This window comes from Myxocyprinus asiaticus, chromosome 23 (genome assembly GCF_019703515.2).
Source record: "Myxocyprinus asiaticus isolate MX2 ecotype Aquarium Trade chromosome 23, UBuf_Myxa_2, whole genome shotgun sequence".
NCBI lineage: Eukaryota > Metazoa > Chordata > Actinopteri > Cypriniformes > Catostomidae > Myxocyprinus > Myxocyprinus asiaticus.
Genome location: NC_059366.1, coordinates 29,570,217 through 29,582,603, shown reverse-complemented (window position 1 = coordinate 29,582,603; position 12,387 = coordinate 29,570,217). Strand labels below are relative to the sequence as shown.

The following is a 12,387-nucleotide window of genomic DNA, read 5'->3' as shown; positions in this document are numbered from 1 at the left end:
TCAATAATTATTAAAAAAAAAGTTGAAATTTCGACTCACGGTCGCTAAGGGGTGCCAAACCGTTCGAAAAGGGCGGGCCATTTTTACTAAAATGGCTATAACGCCTGAATGAAATGAGATATTTTCACCAAACTCGGTACACATGTGTATAAGCTCAATCGGAGGTCACAGTAACACCACGGAGTTTGGCCGCTTGGTGGCGCTATAACAGGAAAAAAACATGAAAACAGCATTAACTACACAACCGTTAGTCTGACTGAGTTGAAAATCGGCATGCAGTGTCTTTGTCCAAGGTGCCTTGACTGTCTATGAGGACATTGGCGTATCTCTTGAGCACCTATTAGACAAGGTTAACTGAGGCTGATCGGCACAAAACTCGGTGGGCCTATTCGACTCCTGGCCCTAGAGGTCTGTGAGAAATTTGAAAGAAATCGGCCAATGGATGGCGCTAATGAGTTTTACACCTCTGTAATCACATGGTGTTTCACACATACACACAATGGCTGTGTCCCAGTTTAAAGGCTGCATCCTTCAAAGGACTCGGACTTCAAAGGCCATGCCTTCGAAGGCCGCGAAGGTCAGACTGAGCATTGTTAATCGGGACAGTCTAGCCTACGGAGGACTGTTCTTGTCGCCTAACAACTGTGACAGCTGCCGAGTGACTGTAACGTTTGTACTGGACTTTTTTGAAAGTTATATTAAACTGTCAGAAAACAAAACAGGGTTCACAAACTGTCTAAATATTTTCACCATGGTCCATTTCTGTATATAATAAAAAGTATAAACTATATATAAAATCGCATCTTAGTAAGATAAAGGGCATTTGAACCACTTTAAAGTTTATTTTTTATTTATATTATTTTTTTTACATTTGTATCATTAGATATTTGAGAAAGTTGAAACCTAGTACTTATGTTTAAAAGTGTAATTCGGCAATTTCAGTCTCAAAAAAATCCTGTCGTCACTGGCGCGCAATGAATTCTGGGGTAGGCAAGGCCGCGAAGGATCCTTCTGTTGTATCCTTCACTTCACAGGAAACAAAGGATGCATTTGGAGGCCGCATTTGAAGGAGCCTTCGAATTGGGACAGCCTTTGTCACGCATCAGTGACGCAATCGGCCTTCGAACGTGACCTTTGAAGGATGCAGCCTCTGAATTGGGACGCAGCTATAATTCATATCATTTGTTAGATCTCCTCATACTGAACAACTTTGCCTCAAGAACCACTGCTGTCAATCAAATCGTTCATTAAATATTCACGATTATGTAAAAAACCTACTTTTGTGAACTAGTCCTAGGTTTTTCGCTCAACCTCAATAAAACCAATGCAGTATAATACTCTGTTCTCTCTAGGTCAATAATTATTTAAAAAAAAAAAGTTGAACTTTACCCGTTGGGTAGCTATAAAAGTCATTTAGAAAATGGCTGTGGTCAAGTGTACAAATAAGCCCATAATTCCTAAACAAAAACTCAGAACTTGAAATTAGGTGAGCACATGCCACATTTGATTCTAAACAAGCATGCATACTTTTATGGAGATCGGACCATAGGTGGCGCTATGAGCTTTAAAAGGCTTTAAAAACCATGTATTTCCTTAGTAAATTGCCTGTATTGGCTGTAAATGGTCTATTCCATCTATGATCTAGGTGGTTACATGCTTGCTAAATAAAACAAAATACCTTTTTACTCATGTGCTTAAAGGCCTTAAACCGCTTGAACCCCATTAACTGCTGCTTATATACAGATGTATGTTTAAAACACATATTATATGAGTGATGTGACATTAAAAAAAGAAAGTAGTGAAAGTAATATCTCATATATTTCATAAACCGCCCACAGTATGTGCAGCTATGGTTTGTTTTGCTTTTGCTGTCTTGGCATGTGCTTGATATTTTTGGACTTAGCTCCAAGCTCAGATTTGGTGCTCATATTAACATAGATAAGTTTTGAGTTTGCTCTATCTCTATGGCTTTCCAAAATCTTCTCTAAATATAAACAGTGCTTTACAGTTTAAAGACCCCACAAACAAACTGAACAAACAAGTCCAAAAGTCTCCACTGAATGCTTTTTAACATCGGGAATGTTTTTGACAATCTTTCCTCTTTCAAGCACCCCTGCACAAGAGGCAAAATTTCTGTGATGAGGAAAGTTCTGGTTTTAGATAGTAAAAGCAGAACCAGGGGTGAAAGCACAAATGGCATGGAATTATACCCTGTAGGAAGAAAGTAGGATTACTGTTTTTTTTTTTAGAGAGGATTACAAGCTTGGAAAGTGCACTGATGCACATGGATAAAAGAAAAAAACACAACATCCAAACCAATATGTGTACATGTTTATTTTGGGCTTCGACTGGTTTACTTTGGAAACCTCTGGATAAGGTCACAGAGCTCTGGACAAAAAATAATAAAAAATAATATCAGTCATGAACTGATGGTCCCATCACAACACTCTCAAAGTTTATATGGGGATTTGGTTTGGGAGCTTTATTTATCCTTCAAGGGCATCAGAAATGTGGTACAAACAAAATAATTGTGTTTAGAGGGTCACTATCACTGACATAAATAGAAGAGGTCTGTAGAATCCTCTTTATTATAGAGCATGTGCATGTACCTCTCTAATTAAATTATTTTACTGCCTCAAGGGCACATCTCAAATTGAATTTTACTGAATTCGAAAATAAATCTCAAAATGATGATCCAGAACATTTGACAAAAGATGAAAGAAGACACATCAGCCTAAATGACAGCTGTGCCAAACTAGTGTTAAATACGTATCTATTGAAAGATTATTATTACGTATTGACATGTTGTTTTGCGTCACAGCAGAATGAGGGTAGCTGAGGAGGAGCCAGTGGGCTCAGAGAGAATTAGGAGTGCATGGCCATATAACTATCACATCAAGTGAACAATAACATGGCTCTTTCAACATTCTCCACAACCATCTGCCTCTGTTGATCATAACAGAGATCACTAACATCCATCTGCTCAGCTATTCCTATTCTCATTCTCATGGTTACACAAACAACGCTAACTCAAACGATAAAATCAATCTAAAATCTGTGTACAATATAGATAAATGCAATTAAAGCTTTTTTTATTTAAACACAGATGTTCAGTAATAGTCATTAATTTACAGATTAATAGAGACTGCACCTTTATATTTTACCTGTTGCTCATTCAAAAGAATGATAAAAAAAAAGCATCAATGTTGAAAGACTTTGATTTGGTTTAGATTTTTTTAGTAGATATATATTTAATTACTGTTATATTTAGAAGGGAAATCATTACAGTTATACCAGATCTCCATAATATTTCCCTTCCAAAACAGCAACTTTTCTAATGGTAATGGTAGAACTCAAATTGAGGAGTTTTTATCCATCTGGCTTTGAATGTAAATGTATATCAGTCTTACAATGTCAGTCATTGTATCATTGTCAATGAAAACATTTTTGTGAAAGTGCTTGTTCACTGAGGCTTGTATCCATTTTGAGAGATCAGTATTCAGTCTGCTGTTGAATTCACATGGTATAGAACAGGCATCACAAATCCTAATCTGCTTTCATATCCCTACAATCGTATTGTGTGCATTAAATAAATCCGTTACATAATAAAGCATGCCAAGGCATTTGACAATCATACAAATGCATTTCAACCTAAAATAACACACTTTCATTTAGAATAGAGATGTCATCCCCCACCACCCATAATGAACAGCTTTTATATAGGCTTCATATAGTGGATGTTCTTATATACTTTGAGCACAACTGATTGTTTACTAGTTGCTGTTGTAAAGTGTATTGATATTAGTAAATCTATAAAGTCTACATTTAGGGCTAGGTTTAAAATTGTTTCTTAAATCCCATTTATTTATGCGCAACCCTCTACAATATAAGTAAATCACTTACATATACAACATAATATCGCACGATGCAAATAAAAATGTCTTTGATTAGCCACTGTCTGGTAAATTTTCAGATTTCAATCACCAGTCGTTGAGAAATTCAGCACTGAGATCCTTGCATGTTGAGGGTAAAAGTTTGTTTTGACTCGTTCCGTATAATGTGCGTCAAAAAAATTTGTTCCACACATTTCCCATTGAATAATGTCTCTTTCAAGATACTTACTGTTCTTACAGTAAGTTGTTGATCAAAAACAACAAAAATGAACAAGTAATTATAATTCTGCATTGTATGGATGTGGTAAAGAAACCATTTGACTCCACTCTCATTAACAGGCACTCAACAAAAACACTTCTGTGAGATGCTTGCTAAATTGCTGCTATTCTTATAGAGATCTTTTACAAAATCAATGTATACTCTACTGGATATATATATATATATATATATATATATATATATATATATATATATATATATATATATATATATATATGTATATATGTATGCATGTATGCAATTTCAAGACATAATTTTTATTGATGGAATACATGAATTTGTACAATCACAATGACAAAATTGATGAAGACTAATGAGAAAATATAATTTGTGAAATATATATTTCCATTATGTACCTAGTTAGAAGGTTCCCTGTAAAATAAACAGCATTAGATGAGAGCGAATTTCTTTCATATGTAAGAAAAATGGTAATTATAACTGAAATATGTCATACATATGATTTGGAATCGAATCAGAATCGAATCTAAACCAAGAGTTTGTGAATCAAATCAAATCAGGAAATCTGTATCAATACTCAGCCTGATCTAAATATAAGAGTTCATAAAGACAGTGACACTGAAATACTCTTTTATTGTTGCCTTCTTATTGTAATTAGTCTTTTGAAGAGTTCAGTTCAGTGGTTTAACACTCAAATGTTGTGCTTACAGCTTTCAATTTGATTTCACCAGTTTTTCTGTCACAAACCTGTTGGCTTGTAAAATTCCCTCAACAGATCCATGGATTTGGTGTAAGAGCAGTTGAGACATACTCTCCTCTGATAATTGTGGCAACCTTAATTAGTATATTAACTGTACTCTACTGGAATCTCCTAATGATCACTCAAGCTGGATGAATCTCACAATGTAATTAAAATGGAGGCCTGGCTTAGTCCTGTCATGGGTATTAATCAGGCTATAGAAGTCACTTGGTCATTAGTCACATGTGTGGGGTCAGTAAAGCTCAGCTGTTGGTCTGTGATCATTCTTCGTTTTCTGTATCTTATCAGCAGACCTTCGTCTGGCCTTCTTCTCCTTGCTGGACTCCTTGCATAGGCCCTCATCACTAGCAGCTTGGAGACTGTCAAACGTGCCCTGCCTCTCATCAGGCCTGTAAGAGTGTTCTGTATGTCTCCTGTTTCTCCACTTCTCCATGCCTCGTTCAAGGCAGTTGAACTTGGCGTCAGTGGTACAGGTGTACATTCCCGCTTCCTAATGACCACAGTATGAATGAGCTTCTCTCTCTGAAATCATTGAAATCATTGCCTGTCACAAATACAATGCACTGGCCTCTCCGAGGAGCCTGGTTCTTTAGGGTAATGCAAATGTCATACTTAGTAGCTGGTTGCATGTCTGTGACAGAGTAGGTATTAATACCTGGCCCAATATAAATCGTCACCTTCTTGGGCGTGTCATAGTGCCCAAAGTGGATGGTGAACCAGGTTTCTGCTGGATTCTCTGTCACGGCACGCCATTCAAATGTGATGCCATAGACTGTCTGTTTGGCTATACAGATGTCAATGTAAATGTTTTCCTCTGCAGTGGCAGCAGGGAGGCCTGAGGAATGAAACAGTGATCCATCTGGAGAATTCAAATCCAGTTGAATGTTGATGGAGGAATTTCCAATGAAATTGTAGAGCCCTCGGTCAGCCGGATGGAGAGAAGGAATGACTAGCTAGGACCTTATCGTGTCTTAATCCACACGGCTCTGAATCTCTGAAGATGTAATACAAAGAACACTGTTTCAGAAGAATCTGTTACAGCCAGGTATAATCTGAACAGTGCCAATTGTACAATACTATACAAAGAACCGGCTCTCTGGTTGTAACATGTAGGCCCTTGTGTCAACAATCATTTCAACCATTTTTATTTTTTATTTTACTTTATTTTGAACAATTCAATGCTTAAATGTTTAGGATCTCACTTTTCACTGACATTGACATGTTTAATTAAAGTTTAGCTGAATCGACAGCATTTGATAGATAATGTTTATTACCACAAAAAATAATTGACATCCCTCTTTTTCTTAAAAATAAAATAATAATAATAATAATAAAAATAATAATTCGAGGTTACAGTGAGGCACTTACAATGGAAGTGAATGGGGACAATTTTTGGAGAGTTTAAAGGCAGTAATGTGAAGCTTATAGTTCTATTAAAGTGCTTAAATTAATTCTTCTGTTATAACTTGTGTATAATTTGAGCTGTAAAGTTGAATCATAATTTTTTACAAATGTTTGAGGGTTTTATTGTTTACGGCATTACATAATCATGGCAAAGAATTAATAAAACTTTACAAAGAAAAGGTTAGTAAGCTAATAAGTTAGTAAGTAAAATTTTATCACACTGTAATCATGTTAACACACATATTGTTTACGTCTTGTGGCTATCCTTTAGATTGGCCCTATTTACTTTCATTATAAGTGCCTCACTGTAACCCAGGATTTGCTTCTTTTTTTTTTAAGAAAAGGAGGGACAAGTTGAAATTAATTTTTGTGGTAATCAACAAATGCTGTCGATTGAGCTTAATTTGTATTGAACCTGGAATATTCGTTTAACTTTGAAACACCTTCTTCAGTTAAGAAAGTTAAAGGGACAGTTCACCTAAAAATTTACATTCTGTCATCAATTACACATCCTTGTGATGTTCCAAATCCGCATGACTTCATTCCTTCCATGCAAAACTAAAGGAGACGTTAGGCAGAATATTAGCCCCAGTCACCATTCACTTTCATTGCATCTTTTTTATATATATATATATATATATATATACCAATAAAGTGAATGGTGACCTAAATTGTCAGTCCCTACCATTTTGCCTAACATGTCCCTTAGCGATGCATTGAAGAAAGAAAGTCATATGGGTTTATGACATCATGAGGTGTGTAGCCTACTAACAGAATGTTTACTTTTAGGGGGAAATAACTATCCCTTTAAGCACATCATTTTAAAAGAAAGACATTTACAATTTACAATGTAAATGTATGTTTTCACAAAAATAAATCTTACCACAAAATCCTCTTAGTATCTCAAGACAATATATCCAGCAAATAGCAGGTTCAGGTCTAGACATCGCAAAGCATGTCAGAGTGACGTTCCCACCCATCAGCATGGTGATGTTGGTAGATCACTGGTTTCACACACACCTTCAAATCGACCTCATCGAAATATTTTTCTACCCTGAATTCTGGGCCAGAGCATGTTAAATATGAATTCATGAGAATGAACAGCGGACTCAATGATTTGATAAACTCAGTGAAGCCTACAAGGCGACAGTCGCAAAGCCAGGGGTTGTCGTGAAGTGCCAAAACAACATTGGTCATTGCTGCTTTTTCATTTTTGTTTTGTGTGAGGTAGAGAGGCCAATTCAAGAAGATGTCTTTAGAAATTACTGAAAGCTGATTAGAGGACAAATCTAAATTGGTCAGATCTGGTAAAAACTTGAGCGCATATTCAGAGAGGGCATCAATGCGGTTATGCTTCAAGTCTAGAATCTTGAGGATGGACGTCTCCTCAAACGCCGTCCATGGTACCGAATGCAGTTTGTTACCCTGCAACCTGAGCTCCGTAAAGTTCCTCAGACCCTCCAAACTTTTGATATTTATGATGGCAATGTCATCAGAAATTCAGCCAGAGATTCTTTTGGGTAGTTTGCTGACCTGTGATTTCTCTATTCGGATTTTGGTCAAATCTTCCGGTAGGCTATATCCTCAGGAATCCCCAATAATGCTGTTTCCATACATGTGTGACCTAAAAATAAAATATTAAGTTCCTTTAACTGTACGTTGATGTTCAACTGTTTGATTACAATATCTGCGAGTGCTACTGTATGTAATGCTTCTTTATAGATTTATTCAATATCTAACAGATGTTTTCATATCTATAGACTATAGTTTTCACATTGCTACCCTTCTCAGATCAACAACAACTATTTTAACCTAATGACACTGATCATGTCTGTTAATGATGTGTGATACAAAAGCTGAAACTAACCTCCCATAATGGTCAGTCACACAGGAGCATCCTGGAAAACATTCTGAGCTGAAATAACTTAATAACAGAAAGAAGAAAATTAAACAAAATATAACTGAGGCACCCATGGTCCCTTAAAGAAAAAATCACATTCGCTCCAAGTCTGTACACGACATGACTGCAGGTACAGTAAAGCCTCTTAACTGTAATCCTTGACATACTTTGTGAGAGACTGTAGGTTTGATTCTCCCAGTGAGAAAATGGTTGAAATTTTAATTAAAACTCAAAAAACTGTTCAAGTCATTTTTAATGTGCATACAAAATTTATTTTGGAGCAGAAATGGATGACTATTAAGAAAACTGGGACATAATAAAAAGCATTGAATGGTTAAGGTGGCACAAGTATCACAGAATCCACAGAAATAATGCCACATAGGCTATTGTACATAATAATGTTGCTGCATATGGAAATCCCAATAGATTTTCCTAATTTTCCTAATTTGAGTGTTTGTCTAGATGCATTATTCTCTGTATTATAAGAGTATTTGTAATATGAACAAGTATGTGGAAATCAATCTCTAATTAATTTATAAAATCAAAGCAAACCATAACAGTTATGCTATTACAGTAGTATTAACACATTTGTACATTTTATTCATATACACTAACATACAATGATCTATATGAACATTTCCCTTTGAATAAGTTCCTTCTAGTAGTATCTGAAGGGGTCAATTTTCATGTGTGCATGTTCCTGGGATTGCTCAACCACAACCCCACCACCAGCCAAATGGCTTAGTTAAGAAACCAAGTCCAATAGCAAAGTAACAAAGAGCAATATTTCTAAGAAATTTTTAGTTGTGCGCTTTATTACTTATGCAAAGTATCCAAAAATTGCTTTATAGATGGCCAGTCATGTACTGCTAGTACAGATTATGTGCACTCAGGTACTGTGGCTGGGCCTGGATACTCAGGCTGCGTGGTGGAACTGTGGCTGAGGGATATTGTCAGCAGAAGTATTCGTTTGGCTGTCCCTCAATCTTGGCTGTGGACTCTGAGTCAAGGCTGGACCTGGCTGACAGCAGTCTGTTGGACTCCTCCGCATTCAGTCTGGTAAGGTATTCACCCTCCAAGCCTTTGGCCTTTGTGTTGGGGGACAGAGTCTCAAATGTCACATATGAATCCTGAATGTCTTTGGACTTTTTGCCCAGAAACTTCTGAATTTTCCTCTTAAGTGCCCCGCAGCACACAATCACAGTGAGAGGCACGGCTATCACACAGGCCACCGTGATTACTACTACATTAATGAGCTTTTGGGTTCCATTAGCGCTAGCTGCCGCATCTGTTGAGAAGATTACACACTGCTCCTTTTTGGGGATCAGGCCTTTGACGCACACACAAGCAATGTATTTGATTTTTGGAACCAGTCCCTCAATGACAATCCGGTTGTTGCCAGGACTGACATTAATTCTGCGCATATCCCTTTCTCCGAATACAGCATAGAGGACGCTGAATGCAGTAGTGTTCTTCGCAGTTGGAGCTCTCCAGTTTAGACACACTGTGTAGTCTGTATCGCCGATCACTTTCACAGAGCGGACAACCCTGTCGGGATCTTGCTGAAGTGAGGATGTGTTGGCAGCGAGGTTGCTCAGATTGGTCTCCAGGAACCCATCAGGACTGGCTGTTTGTGTATCTGACCTACTGTTAGCAGCATTGTCACTCTCCATGCCAGGATATGGGCCTGTGTAACTCACAGTGGCACCAGGTGGCAGCACAGTGTTGGGTATTGGGGAAATATATGTAGCAACAAGCTTTTCTTGATAGGCTGCCTTGACAATAGGGTTTGGCTTCTTGGCCTTAACTTTGGATCTTTGTGCTTTTGAATCCACAGTCGGATTCACTATTTTGGGTGAATCGCTGATTATCAAAGAAATGACAGCCTCTGCACTCCCTGCGTAATTTGTGGCTTTGCAGATGTATTTTCCCGTGTCACCATGGGATACTGCAGGCACACTTAGAATAGACCACACTATTCCTTCTTTTGAATTCTCTTGTTGAACTGCAAAAGAAAAAAGCAGAGGACACTTGAGTACATTTGTTCACACAGCCAAAATGCAAGCAGTAATTGGTATTGCGTAATCACAGTTCATTGCTGTGTCTGCGCCAGCTCTGTGTAATCATGGTGCATTAGTACTTCTGGTTAATACTGCTTAACCGCTCTTGCCATTGTGCTGACTCACCTGTCCCATTCAGTGGCTTCCCATCAGCCCTTCTCCAGGCCAGCTCTGGAATGGGGACCCCAATGGTTCCGCAGCGCAGCAGGACATTGTTGCCTACTGCACTCCTCACACGGGCTACAGCAGTGTGGACTCGAGGCCCCTGGCAACGTCTGAGCTCAGCATCACTAAAAAGAACTCCAGAGAGGCTCTCTGGATCTGCACACCTGAGCCTTGTGTCAATGAAGGCCACTGACAGACTGGGAGACTTTTGGAACTGGACCAGGTCATATAATCGACAATCGCATAACCAAGGGTTGTCATGGAGACCTGGGACAAAAGAAATAAGATCTATAAAAGCATTCAAAACTCAATTTCATACTATCTAGTTGCTATTGTGTATTTACATTGTAGACTATTAGGTTCCACATTTTTAAATGTATTTAATATATATATAAGAAAGAAAAAAAGACAAAAAATCTCACTTACCAAGAATCATTTTTGAACTTTCTGCTCCTTGGGTGAGTTTAACGGTCAACCAAGTACTAAGAACTTCTGATGGCACCGTTAGCAAATTATTGCTGGATAGATCCAGGTAGGTTAAATTTTTCATGTAGAGAGCTGCCTCAGATGGGACTGAGGAGAGCTGGTTATTGTGTACATCAAGCAGTCTAAGACTGGGCATATCCATGAGCGATTCCCACGGAAACGAAGTGAGCGAATTTCCATCTAGCCTTAGTTCCTCTAAACTGTACAAGCCACGGAAACTGTCCGAGTTGAGGGAGGATAAAACGTTAAAAGACATCCAAAGGAATTCTAAATTGGAGAGGTAGCTAAAAGCCTCGCTCGGTATCCTCTTTATGGCAGTCTTTTCAATTCGAAGTTTGGAGGTGTCCTCGGGGAACGTGGCGGGCACCAGGGAAATCTCCGGGTCATTGCAAATCACGCTCCTGCAAAAGGTATTAGAAACAAGAATATGGAATTATAATCACGGGACCCGTGTGCGCAGCATGCGCATTCGACCCGAATCTTTAAAGCCAGCAGTATTTTTTAGTGACGTTACAAACGCATATTGCAAACCACAAAACAAATCACGTGCATAACAAAATTAAAAACAACACTTTGGTCAAGAGCCTCTAACTGTGTCAAAACAAAAGCATTGCGCAATGAATACATGGAAATGACTGAAACAAGTTTCTCATTCGATCATACATTCCTTATTCTGGTGTCCCGTAGCCTAATTGAAAATGTGTTTAAACTGGTCAAATGTATCGATATAAAAACTCTGTCTTTTAAGATACCAAATAGCCTATATATTCGTGTGCAAAATACACTATATAAAAAGTTGAGGTGGAATGCTCAAAAACTACATTCAAACGTGCATCACATTTCAAGTGCAAAAAAAGTGCACTGCGTTAAATAAAAATTAAGTTGTGATATTAAAGTACACTAAAATCTGCAACGTAGATACGCACCTGGCTCTTGATCCATCACTCAGGTTATGATAAAAGCAGCTGCACTGAGCAGGACAGGAGCTCCGAACAAGCGAAAATCCACTTGCAACAAATAAGAGACCCAAAACAACAGTGAGAGACATTTCGCCACTAGTGTTAACGACACACCCCGGATTATTCTTTTAATGAAGCACCATCTACTTGCAATAGTGGAAAAATCGTCAGCATGTCATCGTCCCTCTGCTCCGATGTCCCATAGTGATCTGACTGCTACGAGTCCAGCAGATAAAAAGGACAGACAGGGATTAGCGAAAGGACGCGCATTATTTTCATTTAGATGCGTATGCATCTTGGAATCTGATAGGCTGCACAGAGATTTAGCCGTTAATTATAAGAGAAAATATTTCCGAATTGGCCATAATGTATAATTCCCATCCTCAGTCTCTCTCTTTCCCTTTTAATCCATCCTCTCCTTAATACAATTTATCCTGTGTATATACATGCATACATACATACATACATACATACATACATACATACATACATGCATACATACATACATACATACTTAATTCC

At 37.9% G+C, this 12,387-nt stretch overlaps 1 protein-coding gene and 1 pseudogene across 1 annotated transcript; both read right to left on the bottom strand.

The window, feature by feature from the left end:
- Nucleotides 1–4,461: 4,461 nt before the first annotated feature.
- On the bottom strand, nt 4,462–8,303 carry LOC127414104 (leucine-rich repeat, immunoglobulin-like domain and transmembrane domain-containing protein 2; annotated as a pseudogene).
- Nucleotides 8,304–8,464: 161 nt separating this feature from the next.
- Nucleotides 8,465–12,055, bottom strand: LOC127414091 (leucine-rich repeat, immunoglobulin-like domain and transmembrane domain-containing protein 1). Its single transcript, XM_051651831.1, has 4 exons — nt 11,833–12,055; nt 10,847–11,307; nt 10,382–10,687; nt 8,465–10,200 (listed from the first exon to the last, which is right to left on the bottom strand). The coding sequence occupies exons 1-4, from the start codon at nt 11,952–11,954 to the stop codon at nt 9,149–9,151; spliced, it is 1,941 nt and encodes a 646-aa protein (XP_051507791.1). The 5' UTR covers nt 11,955–12,055; the 3' UTR covers nt 8,465–9,148.
- Between the last annotated feature and the right edge of the window lie 332 nt (nt 12,056–12,387).